We start from the raw sequence: 19,487 nt of genomic DNA, 5'->3' as shown, positions 1-19,487 counted from the left end.
TCAAATCTTTCTGTCAATAGTCCAGTCAATTACCTAAGGTATTTCATTAGGTATTGTTCATATAATCAAGGGAAGACCAACTCTATCCCCTGAAATTAGAGATAGGACTCGCTGTAAATTGGCCAATTTTACTATGTTTTTTTTTCATGTTTTTCGACCCAGGTTCGAACCTTATCCGACGCTAGTAAATGCTTAGATTGGACCACAGTTGATCACGAAGAACTTTCCTATCCGGAGTAAGTTACAAAAAGCTGTACATATAATACATATTTGCATCATGAAAACTGTTTTTTTTTGTTCAACGTGTCATAGTTTTCCTTTCCTCTTTCGTATACCCTGGACTTGACTTTTTATGATCAACTCGGCTGGTGTTTCTAGAAAAGCAAAGACGCTAACCTACCGGGGCATCTGGTTCATGCGTTTTTTGTTTTTGTTTTTTGGTTTTATTTTTTTTATTTTTTTTTTTGTTTTTGTTTGTTTGTTTGTTTTTGTTTTTTTTTTGTTTGTTTGGTTTTTTTAGTTATTTACTGTTATCCATTATTCCCATTATTACTCTTTCAGATAGCAGCCACATCTTTTTTCCCCAAAATGCGGAAATAAACTTTTTTTCCATAGACACCCAATAGTGTTTCCAATTGTTGCTGCCTAACCCATCTTCGAAAAGCTCTATTAGTATAAATCAAATCAATGTATAACTTAATTTATTTCAGTAGAACGTCCTAATCAACTATTTCAGCAGTTCATGTAAATCGGACCACAAATGAAACAAATGATTTTGTTTGCCCTGGCCAATTTCGTAACTATTTTACTTGATCTACAGTAGTTATAAAGAAAAGTCTACTCTGTAAAACCTTTTCAAAAAACAATTTCAAAAGAAACACATTTACATCAGAATCATAAAAAATGGAGTCAAAAATAATTGTAACTTTTAATTAAAATTCTTATGAAAACATCCTTTAAGCCTCTTAATTTCAAATATCTATATTATTTATATTTTGTGCTAGATATCATTCACAAAAAGGCTCTAAATTATAGAATTCAGAGCGTTTTTTTGTTTTGTTTTGTTTGTTTTTTTTTAGATGTAAGAATTTTATTGACCACGTTTGTGAGTTAATTTAACTTCTATTTCATCTCTTGGGAGCATAGGTAAATATGGTTTCTTTCCATCTTTTCCTGTACATTGCTGTTCGTTTCGTTTCTTTCTAGATCCAGTCATGTTTATAAGGTTCATTTGTTTTTGAAACTTCTACGCCAGGTGTTTTTGGCCTCCTACTTTTCTTACGTTTCTAAGTACTAAATATGATACTACTGATTTTTTTTCCAATTAGATATTATTTGTTGATGGTTTTATCCTGTCATACACCTGTTTGTCGACCTGTTGGTTCTGATTTTTTTAGGTCAGCCATCGTGTTAAAACAAAATCAACTGTCCCTACATTAAATTACATTTTGTCTTTTGTTTAGGTATGTGTAGATTATAATTAGCTCATGGAATTGCATTGAACTGTTTAAATGGATGTAAGCCGGTTCGATTTAGGTAATTTGATTGACCTTCGTTGTGTACTGCTGTGACGTATATTTAATCATCTTCGTGATTCGACGATGACGCAGCTCACTTCACACAATAATGCAACGGGCACATAGGTTATTTACAGGTTGTAAGATGCTCTCATCGTTTGGTAAGTATTTTTGTCGGAACAGCTTTTTCTTCATATCATATGCCGAAAATGGAAGTAGTGTTCGTATTACTTCATATGGTGGCATATATCCATTTTCTTCTTTCTACAATTTTTCAATGAATCAATATACAGGCGATAAAAGTACAAGTAGTTTGAGATTGTTAGGCAATTATCTGCCATTATCTGGCATCCCCTATTCATTGCGAATTTGTCATTTTCATGTGTATAATTCACAAAAATAATGCCAGATAATGTCCTAGCACCCTCCTTTTTTCCGAAGAACCCTGGCTGGTACCCATCCTTTTCAAAGCATCGAGATCCGCCCTGCACAATACATACATACCAAATACGTTACTGCAATAAGCATTTTCAAAGAAGGGCTCGATTTGGTTTATGTTGTTTTGTTTTGTTTTCTTGTTCACACATTTGAATGATATAAATGTTTTACATGTATTTCAAAGGCCATTGTTTTTACATGACAAAAAAACATATGAATGAAAAAGACGACAAAAAAGATATATATATATAGATTATTAACAAAAAAAAACTGATGCACATCGAAAGTACGAAAGTATCAATGTACTATAGAAAAAAGGGAGACAACAAACATTTATAAATGGTCTTATTAAAAAGACGAATTCGTTACCTATGTTCGATATGCAAGTTACCCGATATTCTCAGTTCAATTGAAAGCATAAACACGAAATATTGTATATCAAAAACGATGGCAATTCTTTTTTTCTCTATGGAGTGTTATAGCTATGAAGACAACTTCTTTGTATCGTTGGTATTTTCAAATAAACCTGTCAATTCAACTCTAATTCCACCCAACCCAATACCCTCCCACACCCTACACCCCCCCCCCCCGTGTTTACTCTTGGAACTAGAAGATTATTAGTAGTATTAGTATGTGCTGTATTTTCTTTATAGTCATTTGCAAAGTGAAATAAAAATGAAGATCCATCTATATGATTGATTTGACATGAAGTGTAATACAAGACTGTTTGCTCAAGAGTTGATAAAACATTTTAATCGAAATTGAAATGTAACAAATGACATACAAAAATTTCATTATCTCCTGGCAAGAATCATTTGGCACGTAACAAAGCTTTTGGGCTAGTTTATACAAAGCCGTCATCGAGTTGTGTGGAGACTTGGAATGTTTCATTTCTATTTCGTTTAAACTGTTTGTCCTGTGATTGGTCAGATCGTCTCTTTCCATTATTGTTCACGTGATCAACTTTGTCAGATATACATGGAAATGTAATGTCAGTAGACATAGGGAGAAACCCACGGTTGTTCGGGGAACAGTCATAGTAAGTATATGATCCACATTCAAATCCTTGTGGACGAATGGATGCAAACTGGCCGTAAAAATTCTGATCAGGTCTGAAATAGGATTAAATGATATTTTACAAAGCATTGCAAAATCAAGTTGTTTAAAACAAAGAATTATCATGAAAAAGCATACGGATTTCAGTTACAAAGTCTCGTAACTCAAAAAGTTTAAATTTGATTTTCATCAAAAAGTATACTGGCCGTTTGATCCCATTAAGAAACGTCTATATTATGTATCAAGAAATTCAAGAAATAAGTTGTTTTCAAGTTACGGTGCAACATGTCAAAAAAACATGTCGCTTTATACAAAGAAATCAGTACAAATAAGATCAGTTCTAACCTCTCAGGGAAAGTGTCAGAAAAGCCGGCTCTAGGACAGTTCAAAAAGTGTCGTAAAGCAGTTCTAGAGCCAGCTCTTCTGACAGTTCTGCAAGAAGAATCGGCTCTACGAGAACAGTTCTGCTACTAGATTTAGCTCTTCTGATTGTTTTAGCAGAACCGGCCCTGTGAGAACAATTCTAGTATTGGAGCCAGCTCTACGAGAACAGTTCTACTATAACTGTCAGATGAGCTCTAGAATTTGTCATAGAAGTGTTCTTCTGACAGTTCCTTGACAGTTTTGTGAGAGGTTAGAACTGATCTCATATGCAACTTCAAAATAAAATATTAAATCATCACCAGAAGTATGCAGATGTTCAGATTAATATAACTAACAAGTGTGTAAAGTTTTACGCAATAATGATATAGTTTTTTTTTTAAATACCGTGTGACATTTGAAAAAAAACACCCCCTGTTTAAGTTACGAAGTCCTGTAACTCGAAAAGTTTTAATCTGATTTTACCGAAAAAGTATACAGACCGTTTAACTGTCTTAAAAAAACAATTATATTAAGTTTCAAGAAATTTTGATAAGTTGTTCTCAAGTTACGGTGCGACATATTTACACCGAACCGACGGCAGGACCGACACCTGACATTTGTATACCCCATTATGTCCCATCAAAATTTTGACGAATATGTCAAAACAATAAGCTTAAATGTACACTGACAGGTGAAAAATCAACTTACGGCCTACTGACAGGTGAAAAATCTTGTTGATTTGCTGAGTAAATTTGTGTTGGCCAATCACACATTGGTGCAGGAAGTCTATTGACCTCTCCAGGTACAACATTAGTGGTGAAAGATGTAGAGCATGGATGGACTGTTGTAACCATCTAAATGTGAAAACGAATTTATATACATTGATAAGAAACTCAGCATTTATTATGAAAATAAGATATATTTCTATCTTTATTTCCGAATAATTAAAGAGATTGTATTAAAACTACATGTGTTTTTCTATTTGAACCAACGATAAAGTAAATGTGTCGTTAAACACTTGAAACTACTGCAAAACATAAAATACCTTTCTTTTTGCTTCTTTCGTATAGTAACTTACTGATTGGGGTTTCGTTCCAATGTTGAAACAGGAATTATCTGTTTGATGTTGGGCTGCATTTGTTGACATGGAACAGACTATTTGTGTTCTGAAATTTATAAAAAAAAAAAAAAAAAAAAAAAAAAAAAAAAAAAACGAAGTAATGTGGGTAGCTTCAGTTTGTTAAGTAACTTGGGTAATGTGGTATTTATTTGACACAATTGTCAAAAATGTTGGAATTTAAAAATACTAAAATTCCCTAAATCAACATTCTATTAATATACATTCTTGTACATGATTCTGTAATATCAGGCAAAATAGAAAAATTCTGAAATATGCATGCCAATATTCATTCGTACTAATAAATAAATACAATTTCACACATAAAGGTTTTATATCTACCCTACAAATGCTTTCTGCAGCGCATTAAAATGAAGTTATAGCTCATTTTACTAACGTTTGTTTTATTGTTTAATTCCTTGATTCTAATTTTCAAACAGTATAAAAAAACTGTTAAAGTGGTCGTTTAATCCTTACCATGTATTCGCCTAAAGCTGATTTTTACGGAGACACATAACACGATATACGTACTGAACAACATGAGGTTGAATGTCAGATGATAAGTTGAAGGTATCATGTAAAGCCCGTGACGTCGAGTTGTTTAATGAATGCGGAATTATTCTTTGAGAACTCATATTTTTGTCTTGTAGAAGTACATCTGTAGAAAATGGCTGATTAAGCCCTGCAAAAAGCACATTTGAATGTTCTAATTTCATACAAATATAACTGTTAAATCATTATTTGTTAACCAATATACCCCTGCAAAGTATCCTTTCAAATCAAAATCTCCAAAACTATTTTAGAGATCTCAAGTGTAAATATCTCAAATACAAATATCTCAAGTACTTAAAATTAATACAAGAACGATTAATTTAAAGGATATTGAATGATTGTTACATTGTTATCCGAACTTAACCTTTTATTCATAAAAAATGACAATATGAAGATGTAACCACCCTTAACGTTAATACGTTATAGTATGCAAAGTAAAAGCATTCTGGAAATTATAGTATGAAATTAAATGTGGTGTTATCAAGGGAAACCTGGTCTCGGATCGTATAAATATCTGAACATTTCATCAGCAGTTATGCTCATTACTAAAACTACATGGAATAACCTTGTGATCTAGTTTGATATAAATTTCGTTCAGTCAGAACATGAATTATATATATTATAGTTATGTATGTTTCATCTGGGAATTTTCCAACAAAAAAGGGTTTCAGTAATCTTTCCAAAACCAATTAAAAGAAGATGTCTTTGGTTTAGTGATACAGCTTATAAGACAAGGCTTATTACCTATTACATTTCTTGTATTTGTTATAACTGAATTTCGTTCAAGTGGACTTTGCTTTGAAGCCGCTGTTGGTGAAAATGCGGATCTGCTAGATGCAAAAGAGTCTTTTATGACACTGGAATCGGGTAAAACCACTTCTTCTTTTCCAGCTATATGTTTTTACAACAAACAACAAAAACGAAACACAAATAAACATAATCAAATCTTTAAGCAATGCTTCAAAATAAAAAAATAAACAGAACTAAACAAACTATATTACTCTCACTTCACTATGAAGAAAAGACAGAGGAAATTAAAACAAAATCTAACATGATATCCAAATCATATCAATCACAGAACTAAATAATAACATACAAGCCTCTTTGAAAAAACATATTAGGATACTTCTACTGTCATGTATTGTGGAAGAATTTATTTTCTGTAAGGTGTCGACTTTCGTGGTTTTAGTCCTTTGGTTAAAAAACGATTCAAATTCCCATCGTAAAAGAAAAGTGTCCAAAATTGGGGGCTCCGTTAAATCAACGAATTTAAAAAAAATCACGAACGCATGAATTGATCATCAACCACGAAAAGTGATATTCATGAATAAACACAATTTCACAGTATTTGTTTCTTATATTTTCAAGGGGTTAACAGCAGCACGTGTTTTGAATGACAGAGAGCGTGTCATTACTTAAGACATTTATATATAATTACTGTCGTAACTTTAACAAATTCAACGAAGTCGTTTCATATACATTTGTTTTGCTTAAGTAGCGTCTTGCATAAGTGACGTTAATGATTATTTTTACATATACATGAGAAATCGCCAAGTAGTGTTCTAACGATGTTACATTTGAAAATATAAAAAGCTACATGAAAATAATAAAACATCGTAGGAGAAAAAAGGACACATACAAATGCATACACAAGATAAAATATTGAAAAAAAAACATAAAAATAAAGGATAATATAAAATGTATACCTTCTTTTTCATCTCCTTTGACTATTTTCAGGAAATCGTTAGCTCTTTCTTGGCTATGCAAGTTCTCCACCAAATACAGCACATAATCATCAAACATTAAATGCATAAGATGAAAAGAACCTAGATCAGAAGTTATTTATTTTAAAAGTCATGAAATGAAGAATACATAATGTGTGAAAATTGAAATAAGTGGACACTAGAAAAATGAACAAATGCACCTAAACCATGACATAATTGAAAAAAAAACACTATTCCTTTACACATGAAATATATGTAGGTGTACGACCAAAACTTAAGTAAAATCCAATCATCAACATGAATTAGCTTAAGTACCCTATTTCACATGATTCTAATGAAGGATTACAAAAGGCAAAAAACTGAAATGTACGTATACAATAGTTGCTTATATAGACGGGCATCATAATGATAAATTGCTAATGGGACAGTGATATTACCTGAAAAGTTGACAATGCCTTGAGCCGCAGGCTAGGGCCATATCAATGTTGAAGGCAACATCACTTACTTCAACACCCTCAAACATTCGATTATAGTTTTATCAGTCAATTATATACAATAATGGCAGCTCAGTGCATGCGATATAATGTTTTATGGAGCACTCGAGAGAGATATAGCCCGAGGTCATGACCGAAGTCGATATCTCTTTCCAGTGTTTCATAAAACATTATATTGCATGCATTGAACTACAATAATTGTTTTATTACATTTCTCTGTAAATTTTTTTTATACTTTCCTACTCAGTTATCGAGTTATTCTTGATCTTGATTTTTAAAACAAATATTTTGGTATACATTTTATGTGATTGAGTCAACTAAGTATAGTCAGATTTTATATGTATTTGTCTTTTTAAAAGTGAATAAATTTAGGCAAAAATCTTTGAATAGATATTAGACAATTGATATTGGCCCTGATGCTGATGATTTACCACAGAAAACCATTTTACAGTGAATAGAAACAGCCTACTTCAGCCGTGCAATATCACATGTAATCAATACGCCAAGAGTGCAGTATCACAAAATATAGATGTGTTAGAAATATATTATATAAATGGAAACTATAAAATACGAAATGTAATACTATATTAAGTGCCATTATAAATCAAAAGGAATAAATACCAAAACTAGGAGAACTGTGAAGAGTCATGTCTCTTATTATTCTTGTCCCAAAACAAGACCACATCAACAGGAACTGTCGTGCTATTCGTCTGAGTGTGCCAGCTTTTTTCGAACTGGGCTAAATAATTTCAAAAAGATAAATGAAGTTTACAAATTTATCATTAAAGAAAAACATTACCATGTAAAGACAATCTAATTTAAATGTTTTTAACGTCATGCGTTCTGTTTATTGAATTATTTTTTTCAAATGTATTACCTTTACGACACATCGGTCCACCATACTCTCCAGCCATTCTACATAAGATTCCAGAGGTGCTTGATCCTCCAATAATCGTTCAAATTCAGAACACACTAAAACAATATAGAAACGTACTTGTAAATTAGGTAATTGACACAAGCATTTGATATGAATACAACTTAAATAAACAGTGAAAAAAGCTCACAAGTTGGTATTACAGATCCCTTAACCGAAAACATGTACGAAACTGTAAGTGCAATGCAGATATAAAATTGCACCAGTTCATCAATTGATGAAGAATCGTTTCAGAGGAGGTGCCCCCTTTTTGTCGACGAATGACAAAGTTTCAAATCAGGAAATCCCATTAGAAATACAGAATAGGAGGTACACATTTGCATCATATGAAGAATTTGTATAAGTTTCAACGAATTCCAATTAGCGGTTATGTAAGAGTTGCAGACAAACAATTGGTACGTGTGGACATCACGACACTATATACCGACTTCTTTAAGCGAAGGTGTAAGAACAATTTTAGTGTAACAGAAGTTCCTCGCCTGCAAATGAGTTTTTAAAACCATTTCAGAAAGTGATTCCAATAAGGTGTTAATATGGTGGGACATGTTTTACCCTGATATCGTTAAATCATCCAAGAGTTGAACCTATACTTACATTGAACAATTATCTGATGATCACTTTCATTATAATTGTCCATAGTGTACAGGGTTTGTTTAACAATACTGTTCCTATCGACACTCAGCCAGTCATCCAGCATCTGGGAAGTTATTTCGGAACTATGGACTACTGTTCGAGAAGCCTGACATAAATGGTTCAAAGATGTTTGTCTTCGGAGTACTTGGGCAAACCGTCTGGCTACTACAAATTATAAACCGGCCCGGTAGTATTTCATAAGTAAAATTTAAATACATTTTTATTACTCTCAAATTATTCTCTATTTTTCTTTCATTGTTCATCCAGATCAGAAAAAGAGAACGAATAATATCAAGATGAAGATTCGGGAAGAGAGACAAATTTATGGATTAAAATTAGGGTCGAAAAGAAAGTAAGCAAGAAACGTTTAACCTGCCAGACCACATATGAAATAGTATGATCAAATAAGCAGCTTTTTTATTAAACATGGCGAAATATTATTTAATAATTTGAGGCTTACAATCGAATTTCATTTTCTGCAAACCGGACGGAAGTGTGTCCAAGGCAACGAGTAACCATTCATCTAGCTGTTTGGCAAATCTGCGTATAACCTGTGTCAGACTGTAAAAAAAATATTTCAAATATTTGTGTGAAAACATTTCATTCAAAAATATACAAAATATATAGAATTTCTTTATATTTCATTCCTATTTGTTTATAATGTGCATTTACATGTAGTTAGGTAGATGTTTCATGCAAAGAATATAAGGTTTCCAAATCATCAAGTGATTGAAAATGTAAAAATTAGGAACATCATGTTATTAACAAGCATACCTATCTGGCAATGGTTGAAGGACAGTTGGCATCAATACATTAGCTATGGCTTTATACAGGATGGAATCACACACCCCAACTAACATGACGATGGTCTGGCAGTCTAAGATAGGAATGATATGCTGTGGCATACCTTGCCAGAAATGAAGCAAGAAGCTTTGAACCTAAAAAGAATATAAGATATAAATGCAAACCCAGTTGTTGTCGTTGTGCATGTTTTGTTTTGTTTTGGTTTGGTTTGATTTTTGCTTGTTTTTGTTATTGTGGGTTAAATCAAGATAAATAATGAGATGAGCTTGCCTTACCTCGTCAAAATTAGCCCGTATAACGGTATCCAGGATCCTTTGGCAGTGTGTTCTATACATCATCATAAATGTAACAACCTGCATATGAAAAGGGTAACTTTCAGTTATAAAGAGTAATCAGGAGAACAAAGATTCTAACAGAAATCAAAAGAATGTGATTCAGGGACAAAGACAATGCATGGAAAACTGACAAACATAACAAAGAACATAAAGTAACTAAAATAAAACATACAAAGTAACAAAAGTAAATGAGCAACTCGGACTCCGCTAAAAACTAGGAGCGTGGACAATGTGCACAGGTAGGGTAAGCGCCCTCTTCTAGAAACACCAGCCGAGATGCCCATAAAAAGTCAAGTCCGGGGTAGACGAAAGAGGAAAGGAAAACTATGACACGTTGAACAAATCAGTTTTCATGATGCAAATGGATACATCGTAACGATGCATGAATCTAGCTAAACAATGTTCTTTCTTTCATATCAGATCAGTTACCGGTCAGCCTCATAAGAGTAAAGGAAGAGGTCAGCAAGTAGAGAGCACAATTTGCTCCCTTTGGAATGCCGACCTTTTGTTGAAAATCGCGTCCACCACACTGGACATATATGTTGTCCATCAAAAATTCCAGCATTTTGAAAACATCGTTTTTTTTTGTACATTTGGGAGGAGATTTGGAATTATTTTTACAAAGTATGAGGAATCTCTACCAAGAACTATATATTTGTATCTAGGTGTATCATCTTTTTTTGGAGAAACTACGATGTATACCGTTTTTGAGTCGGTATTTTAAGTGAGTATAGAGAGTAAAAGTATACAGTGTTAAAAAAAATCTACGTAACTTGTTTGTATGGATTCTTGTTGAGTTTAGGAATCCAGTACATAGACGGTAAATCACAATCGTCATGTAAAGTAGACAAAATTTTTGCTAAAAGCAGTGTATAAATGGTAAATTCTAATCTACACTAAGATAAAAGAATAAAAAAATAATAGATAGTACTTGCTGAATTGAAGGGTAAAATACCGATATGAAAGAAAATTTTGTAGAAAAAACAACGTCAAAAATATCAAAAGGACAATGTTATAGGTTTCATAACGAGGGAAAATACCAACTCTGATATTGAATATTGAAATTGTGTTTCTTGATTTAGGTCAAATCAAGTAAAATGATTAAATTGTTTAAAAATAATTGAGGAGTCGTGATTAAATTGAATTTATGGACAGATTAAAGTTTAAGATTACGAATCAATATGATGTATACTCGCCTTATCCTCTTGAACGTTTGGTGGTAGTTTAACATCTTTAATTTCTGGAAAGTCAGGTAACAAAGTTCCAAGTTTTGATCGTGGAGAATATGCAACTATCTGAAAACAAATAAAACTCCATTTAGTTCTATTCGCAGCGCACATGAAATGAAACTGTCGACTATATTTACCTTCCAAGAGCATTTCTATTTTACATTTTTTACATCAATTCGACGACTGTGGTGAAAATAAAAGGAAGAACCTTAATCAGCGGGATATATAGTATACATGCGTAATATAAAAATAATATTACACTTGCATTTTCATTTAGTTAAAGTTCCAAGTTACAGATGATCACATAATATAATTCATAAGATATACAAGAATCTTTAGCATGACAAAAAAAAATGAAAAGTTCGATGGCACTTAAAAAATCAATAATTAAAATCAGGACAATTATAAAGTTTTTGACTGTGGGTAACTTCAAATTCTTCTCATAATTCCACTTCTGTAACATAAACCTCTGAAATTGTATTTCAAAAAGAAATATCATTGTAATTATTCCAATACTTTTTAAGAAACTGTCCATGTAGAACCAGACATGATATTGATGTCACATGGACAATTCTATCCAATCGACAATGAATGGCTCAGAAAACGATTTTAAAGTTCTGTAAGAGAGAACCAAATATTGAATCAAAATAAAAGAGTTATCCCCCTTTCTCAAAGAATTTTGATACTTTTATTTCCGTTGCAGTTAATAAAAAACCAACATTTAACGTTGGGAAAAGATGCATTTGCGATATGAAATACATGAATCGTTTTTGAAAACAAAAAACAATTGTCATGTATCACTCACTGTCTGGTTTTTGGCGTGGGCGCCCTTTTAAAAGAATCCAATTTAAAATCAACAAAGAAACAAATACCCATTTCAACATTAAGTCCTTACCACACTATCGGAGTATCACACGTACATAAAACAACATAATTTAGTTTTTTTAAGTTCTGTATTATGCATAGTGAGTATGCTCGCACGTTTTTAATAAACATTTTTTTCATTCTATAGCTCCCTGGTAAAGTATTTTTGTGTTCTTTATATAATTATCCAATATTTCATGAGTAATGTACATGAAGATTTGTATACCTGTTTTGAATTTTCCTTCTTCCCTTCTGATGAACTAAAACAAATATTAGAAAATAAGTATGGACATAGCAAAAGTTTCAAACTGTCAAAAAACGGAAAATATAGTATTTGAAGTATTACAATTTCAATTCTTACGATTAATTATCACCCCTTTATCACAACTAAAACAAAACCTTCAATTCTGTGTTCAACGGATATTTATTTTTCATAATTTTTGTTTCGCAATGATCATTTGAAGCTTGTTTATATCAAAATAATTTAAACTTTTACATAACTCTGATCTGCACTAATACATTTATAACTTCATAGAATGAGACTTACTTTTGGATTCCTTTAGCGGAATACATGATTTCATAGTACTTAGACGTTTCACATACTCCAATCCCATAATAATGGTACCTGATAAAAAAATATCATATTTTTCCAAGTTGCTTGAGACACAATAAAACAAAAATCATGTCATTAAAGAATTGCCAGTAAACTGAGAAGTGGTAATGAATTAAAACATAAACTACATCACTATAACAACGTAACACTGTGTGCATAAATTATATAATTTTAAATTCAGTATCTTTTATGCATCATATTGAAAATGAAAATATTCAACATACTTTGACTGCCCCCTTGTTCCAAGTCTCCTAGTAGTGATCTGAGGAAATTGTTGACGAATAATCTAAAAAAAGAATCAGTCAGTTACATACAAAGCCATCCATTTCATTGCTTTTTCTCAATACATTTTATTTTATTTCCAAGTAAACATTTTCGGATATATTGATAAGATAAAATTTTCGCATTCGGTAATTTTGTCTTCCAGATTCAGATCTTGTAATTATATTTCAATATTTTTTTATTTTTTTATTTTTTTATTTTTTTTTTTTTTATTATTTTTTTTTTAATATTATATTCACTGATTATCCTAAACAAAGTAATACCTTTCCAAAACTAGCAGCATTGACAGGCTGTGTATCGTTCCTCTCACAGTAGTCCAGATAATGGTAATACAATGTACTTCTTGGTATACAAACTCCTTCAGCTATTTCATAATTTTCTTCCAACCTTCGAAACATTAAAACTTTACATGAGAAGCTTTGTTTACATAGAACTGCATTGGGAAAACAACAATTCTGACACAGATCATCTTCTGATTACATTTCTAAGGTTACTGTGATATCTATTCTTTATATAAAATCTACAAATCTACCAAACCCTTGTATAATATTAGACATCAAATACTTGATCGAACAAAGTCATGCGCTATTTCAAAACGATAAATAAGTAAAGAAATCACGATAACTATATAATAGTCATAAGAACTCTTTTTTCTGTATAGAATCAAAAGAAAGGAAACCAATTTTCTGATTTATTATGAACGAATCAAACTCTAATTTATGGGGAAAAAATTCTGAATATAACTAATAACATATGATTTATAGCAGTATTGATAATAAATGATAACAAATGTTTACAACATTTACGTTGCATAATTATGTGAAATGATAAAACTTACCATTTTAAAGTAAGTGGGGTCGAATGTGGTTTGGATGCTGTTCTCAGTTTCGCATATGTTGCTAAAAGGTATTGGAACATACATATGAATAAAGAAAGACAATTTAATTATATGACTTAAAATAATTAAAAATAAAACATATTCAACAGATTGATAATATAGTATTTTATAATTCAAGAACAACATTGATATGCGTGTTCTTGCAGTTAAATGAAATATTGTCTTTTAAAATATGATTAAATATTCATTTAATAACACAAAAATTTGAAAACAAAATGGTATATCTTATAAATCAATTTAGGTAAAAAAAAAGACGTAAGAATTCATGACATATCGACACCACCGTGCTCTATTCAATGCAATGTTTTCTAATTTAAATAGTTTGAAAGCAATAGCTTGATGCTATGTAAACTCTTATTTAACTGTACCTGACTTAGATTCGTCATCTTCATCACAAAACCTTTGAACAACTGGATCACATAACGAGTCTTGTCTCTTTCTCCCTCCTTCTATACACCTCTCAAACCAATCTATTGCAGACAAACTTTATTCATTTGAAGATTTAGACATATTACATAAACACTGGTTACCATGAAATGGAACACATCACAATATCCCCGTCATTAAGCATCTAACTTTATTAATATGCTAATGTAAAATGGTATAGATGGATTAGTAAGATAAATAGCCGGTACAAAAACATGTCAAGCAATGCAAGACTTAAGTTCATAAATTCCTTAGATCCATACTTTATTTTGTCTATTGATGTATTGTTCTCTTGAAAATGAAAAGAACAGAATTCAGTAAAATTGTAAATGCACGTCAAAGACTTCGTTTTCTGATTTCTAATTTTGTTTTTTTCTATTTTAGTTAATTACACAAGTATTATTTTTTTTTATTTTTTATTCATTTTTTTTTTTTGTATTTATTATTTTAATTTTTCAGTGGGTTTATTTAACGGTTTATATGTACGATTGCATTATTTTTTAAAATGATGATATCATGCCTTTTACAATTGTATAAAAACAAAAGTTCTGTTTTTTTAATGAAAAAAAATCCTCAGTTTATAGTTGATAATATACACAAAAAAAAATGCAACATATTTCAGTGATCTTATACGATTAGAAAAAAAAATGGTGTTAATAGATAGTCAAAGGCGCCTAATATATGCAAGGGTATTGTACTAAACGTCGCGCTTTTTACAAAGCCTACTTGATGGGCTGATGTCGAGCAGTTTCCCAGGATTAACCACTCAACACTTAAAATGATATTACTGCACATAAATGACCTAAATCGCTTTACAATGGCCGTTTATAAGACAAGTTTTCACAATTTAATACTTGTCAAAATATAAACATTTTCACGGTGAATTTGATTTCTATTGATATCGGGATAGGAAGTTCTCCAAGTCTCCGGGACAACTGCTTAGAGATCGAGAAATATTCTAAAGTACAAAACATTTGATGTGCTGAAGGTTGACTATATAACGGTAAATTTGGCTGTATTTGTAGCCTACATCCTTCAATAATAAAAGATATTCTGTGACTACCGTATTTTGGCATGCTCATTGTTCATGGTGAGCAATCATTTTAATTCCTTCAGTATAGTCCTTATCAAAACAAAGATGTATTAATTTAAAATAGTTATATAAGAACAGACCTTTTTTAAAAAGCCTTTAACTCGAAAGAGGTCATGGTAATTCACTTCCGTTGTAATACTATTAAACACAGTATAACATACATTGGGTATTGTAGGTCTTATATTTGAAGAGAAAAAATGCATTTTCAACCATAAAGACTGTGGTTCTTACTATTTATTAAACAATTACTGAAAAATTATTTAGAACAGTTTAATGCTATTTTCTTAACTTGTGAATATGATTTAATGTTGCTGCTATCATTTTATTGTGACTTTTCATATTCATTTTTCTCTCTTTATTTTCATTTTTAATTATTCAAGTATATAAAACATGTTTTTCCTAAAGATTAAATTGTGTAATAATGCATAAGTATGCAACTAATTGAGAATTGTTCTTTTTTTAATTTCTTTTACTGATGGAGTAGAAATTCCATTGCAATATCTTTTCTTTTTTTTTTCTTTTTTTTTTCGTGCAACGTGAACAAATTACAAAAAAACATGTAATTTTAAAGCTTGCTGTACTGTTTAAAAGCGGTAATTAAATCGCATATTGCACAATGAAATACTTATATATATATATATATACTTTAGTTTCATGTTTTTTAAATATTGCTTTCCCTTTTTCATACACAACTATAAGCAAGACTATTGACAATGAACGTACGTATCGAAAGGAAATTTCACATTAGCTGAATCTCTCCAAGTAAATAATTGAAAAGGATGAGCACTTCACACCAGCCTAGTGACTCCATTTGAATTAACCGTGCTCGGAAACGGGGAACAATTTGGCTCCCAGCAGTAAACCTTTACAGCTATGTAAACAAGTTCCTAGGAGATGTGGAGCTATGTAATTATAGACACGTACCTGTGGTATCTCCGGCTGGGACGAAATCATCCATACTCCTCAATAGACACAATCCAAAAAGTCAAATTTACACGTTTTAATTGAATTTATTCGTTATTATACAAAGAATGTCAGTCTGTTAGATCAAAGTCAAGTTCTGCTAATAATTTCCCATATTTAGCATCACCTGGGAGTGGATAGTGTTTTATTATAGGAGCATGAGTTGTTTTCATTGGGCGGTGACAGAAATGTTAATATTCATGATAATAATGGGTGACAATGAATGTCGTTTCGTAAAATGCATGGATTACGTCACTTGTGGAGATTCGGGATTGTTTCATATGCTTTAATCAAATGAAATTCTTGTGACAATGGGTAAGACTTAATTGTCATATCTGACCACGGTCTTGTTAATGAAAATTGCCGTAAGATATTAAGGCCCCTATCTAAATGGGTAACGAACAGAAAATGTCAAGGGCCTATTTACCATATGTAAGAAACCTTTAGATTTTATTACTTTTGTGGTGCTTTCCAATAACTCGTGTGACTATTGACCCGTATAAACTATCAATAAGAAAATGGAAAAGAGACGACAATTCATAGCAACATCAATCGGTAATTCATTATAGGATTAGCGGAAAATCACTTTAAACATTCTACATGTCTTCAATGAGAAAATAGATCGACTTCCCTTCGGAAGAATGTGGTAAATTGCTCTTTTCAGCTCCTCCTTCAAGAAAAGTAATTAACTTTGGGGTATAATGTATAAGATTTTAATAATAATACAATATATTTTAAAACTGAAAAATGTACTGGCACGTATATCCTATTTATTGCAATTCATGTAGTTACCTAAAATATCCATTCGCATTTATATTTATTTTGCTATACTTGTCTTTTCATATAAACACCGGCAAAAATAGTATCAAAACAAAAACTAAAAAAAATCATTTTGATTCAACATAGTCTACACTTATTATGATGTATGAAACAGGCAAAATTGAATTTCGATTTACACGAACTAGGTGGTAAACTGTCGGCAATGGAAAAATAGCTCCCTCTCCACCCACCTCTCTTTCTCTTCACGAAAATATTCAACGACATCCATATCTAAACTATGAAATAAAAAAAACTCAAGAAATCAAATACTACATAAACTCCTAATCCTAATGGTGACAGTAAACATTTAAAAAGACATTTCAAATGATTTAACATTTCCACTTGAATTTAGAACTCCTTCACATTTTTACTCATTTTAAAACTTATTTATTTCTATCCGCCTTTATATTCATTTAACGACAAACTACGTCAATACTCGTTTTAATTCGTTACTAGAACAAGTTTGATTGATTATCTCAATAAGAATTGTCTTTGTAAAACCAATTTTATAAAATAGCGGTATAATTTCCCCAAAGAAAGCAAAGCAACGTCAGCGTGCAATAAATTTCCATATTACACCAGTACAAATTTGTGACGTTATCCGTGACATTACAAACAAGACTAAATTATATTGCCATACAATAAAAGGGTTATTGCATGAATACTGGGGAATAGTATCCCTCGTAGATTGTACATTGCACTCGTAAACTCGTGCAATGTAAAATTATTTTCGGACTAATATTCCACAGTAGTCATGCAATAACCCTATATTACTGTTTTTGTTCTGTTTATACTGTGTTGTTTAATATGACTTCATTTTGTCTATAAGTACATGTATATATCTTATCGTTACATGTATTAAGGTTAGAGCTATTCTTCACTCAAACATTATTTAGAAATTATTTAAATTATCATTTGTTCGTGTTAATATGATATTTTTTATTAGTCCTGTTTAAGACCAAACCGAACAGAAAGACCAAAGAACCACTCTTCAAAATAGTTTTTTTCAAAAAAAGTCTATTTCGTAATAAATGCAGAGTAATTTAATAAAATTGTTTAATTATATACCGCTGGAAAACTGACAATTTAGAAAGTAAATCTTCGTAATGACAAACTAGGCTCTAAAACTCGTACAATTAATGCATATAAAAAGACACCATAACGTTAAAATGTAATTAATTTAAATTTCATTAGTTAATATTCTTTAAAATGATTCATTTTTTTATTAATTTAGATCGAAGATCAGAATTGATATAGCAGTCGCCAGAGCCTTTAAATTTGTAAATCCTGGTAGCATCTGTAATTTTCTTACAATACCGCAGGAAAATAGTCCCACTGGCATACCTCATTTAGATTCACATGCAGATAGTTAGGTCCACTTTGTAGGTATTTCTAATATGTTTATTTCAATTCTGTGTTATTGAAGCCAATAAACAAACTCAATAAACAACTTTTACTGCGAACTAAATATGCTTATTAATTTGGTTAATAATTAAAAAATAGTTGACCTCTAACCTCTTATCAGAACCTATTTATTTCTATGCATTTACCCGAATAAACAAGTCGTTCAGTGTCGATATATTCAAAGTGCCTATTTATTTTTAAACGCATAACAAACCATTTGATGTTTAGCTAGAAATGCAAACCCTGCAAGACTATAAATAGTCTTTAATCATAGAACTGGAATATAAAGAAGAATGCTGATTACCAATTGAAAGACCTCTCTCCAGATATTTCATGCAGGACTTGACGGATAAAAGGGGCAGTGGTTCCGATCAAGAAACTGTATAAAGAAAAGAGTTTCAAGCTTTTATTTGCAGCTCATCTTTTGGCCGTTTTGTTACAAAAGGTTAGCATAACCTCCAAAACCACCCTGACGTATCATTCAATGTATCGTGTATTTTATTACGGTTACCGCCTCGTGACACCGGAGATGGCAAATACAAATGAAACTTTGCATAGACAATGACATAGGAATTTCGATAATGCATTTCTCGGGAATTGTGTCATTTTTTGGTCTGGTGTTATTGCTTTTTGCAATAATCATTCTATTTGACTGTTTTGGCCATGTGTATGTTATTAAAATATAGCTATAGGTGCTCCGGGGCCTGAAATGTTTTCTGCACCAGGCATGATTGGTGAAAATATATCACAGGGGCTTGCTCCCACTATAAAATATGCAACCCAACTGTATATAATAAGAAGTATTTAGTGGTTATACCTGTGTTTATCTAATAGATTGGTTGCAGAGCAGTCAACAGTAATATGTTCGATTTTATTAAGGGGAAATGAGTTGAAGCGAGTTACCACCCAATCCGGGATCCCCCTTTTCG

At 31.4% G+C, this 19,487-nt stretch overlaps 1 protein-coding gene across 1 annotated transcript; it reads right to left on the bottom strand.

Annotated features, from left to right (window-relative positions):
- Nucleotides 1–2,687: 2,687 nt before the first annotated feature.
- LOC148616297 (regulatory factor X 4-like) lies at nt 2,688–16,435 on the bottom strand. Its single transcript, XM_088583210.1, has 20 exons — nt 16,297–16,435; nt 14,222–14,323; nt 13,794–13,854; nt 13,219–13,342; nt 12,898–12,959; nt 12,608–12,685; nt 12,287–12,320; nt 11,164–11,262; nt 9,908–9,985; nt 9,603–9,766; nt 9,289–9,389; nt 8,790–8,993; nt 8,139–8,233; nt 7,883–8,000; nt 6,750–6,869; nt 5,788–5,934; nt 5,023–5,173; nt 4,453–4,540; nt 4,083–4,228; nt 2,688–3,067 (listed from the first exon to the last, which is right to left on the bottom strand). Exons 1-20 carry the CDS (start codon nt 16,328–16,330, stop codon nt 2,800–2,802), a joined length of 2,274 nt encoding a protein of 757 aa, XP_088439336.1. The 5' UTR covers nt 16,331–16,435; the 3' UTR covers nt 2,688–2,799.
- Between the last annotated feature and the right edge of the window lie 3,052 nt (nt 16,436–19,487).

Source organism: Perna viridis, chromosome 5, assembly GCF_037379345.1.
Source record: "Perna viridis isolate PV_CMFRI_1.1 ecotype Kerala chromosome 5, ASM3737934v1, whole genome shotgun sequence".
Classification (NCBI taxonomy): Eukaryota; Metazoa; Mollusca; class Bivalvia; order Mytilida; family Mytilidae; genus Perna; species Perna viridis.
The sequence above is the reverse complement of the archived record's forward strand: the minus strand, read 5'-3'. Positions and strand labels throughout refer to the sequence as shown.

Bases quoted from the DNA above. Each gene is read 5' to 3' on its own strand.
- LOC148616297 (XM_088583210.1), bottom strand. From the start codon at position 16,330: ATGGATGATTTCGTCCCAGCCGGAGATACCACAG. The intron at 13,855-14,221 runs GTACAGTTAAAT...AATACCTTTTAG, and splicing joins AGATGACGAATCTAAGTCAG to CAACATATGCGAAACTGAGA. The intron at 11,263-12,286 runs GTATACAAATCT...ATTTGTTTTCAG, and splicing joins AGAAGGAAAATTCAAAACAG to ATAGTTGCATATTCTCCACG.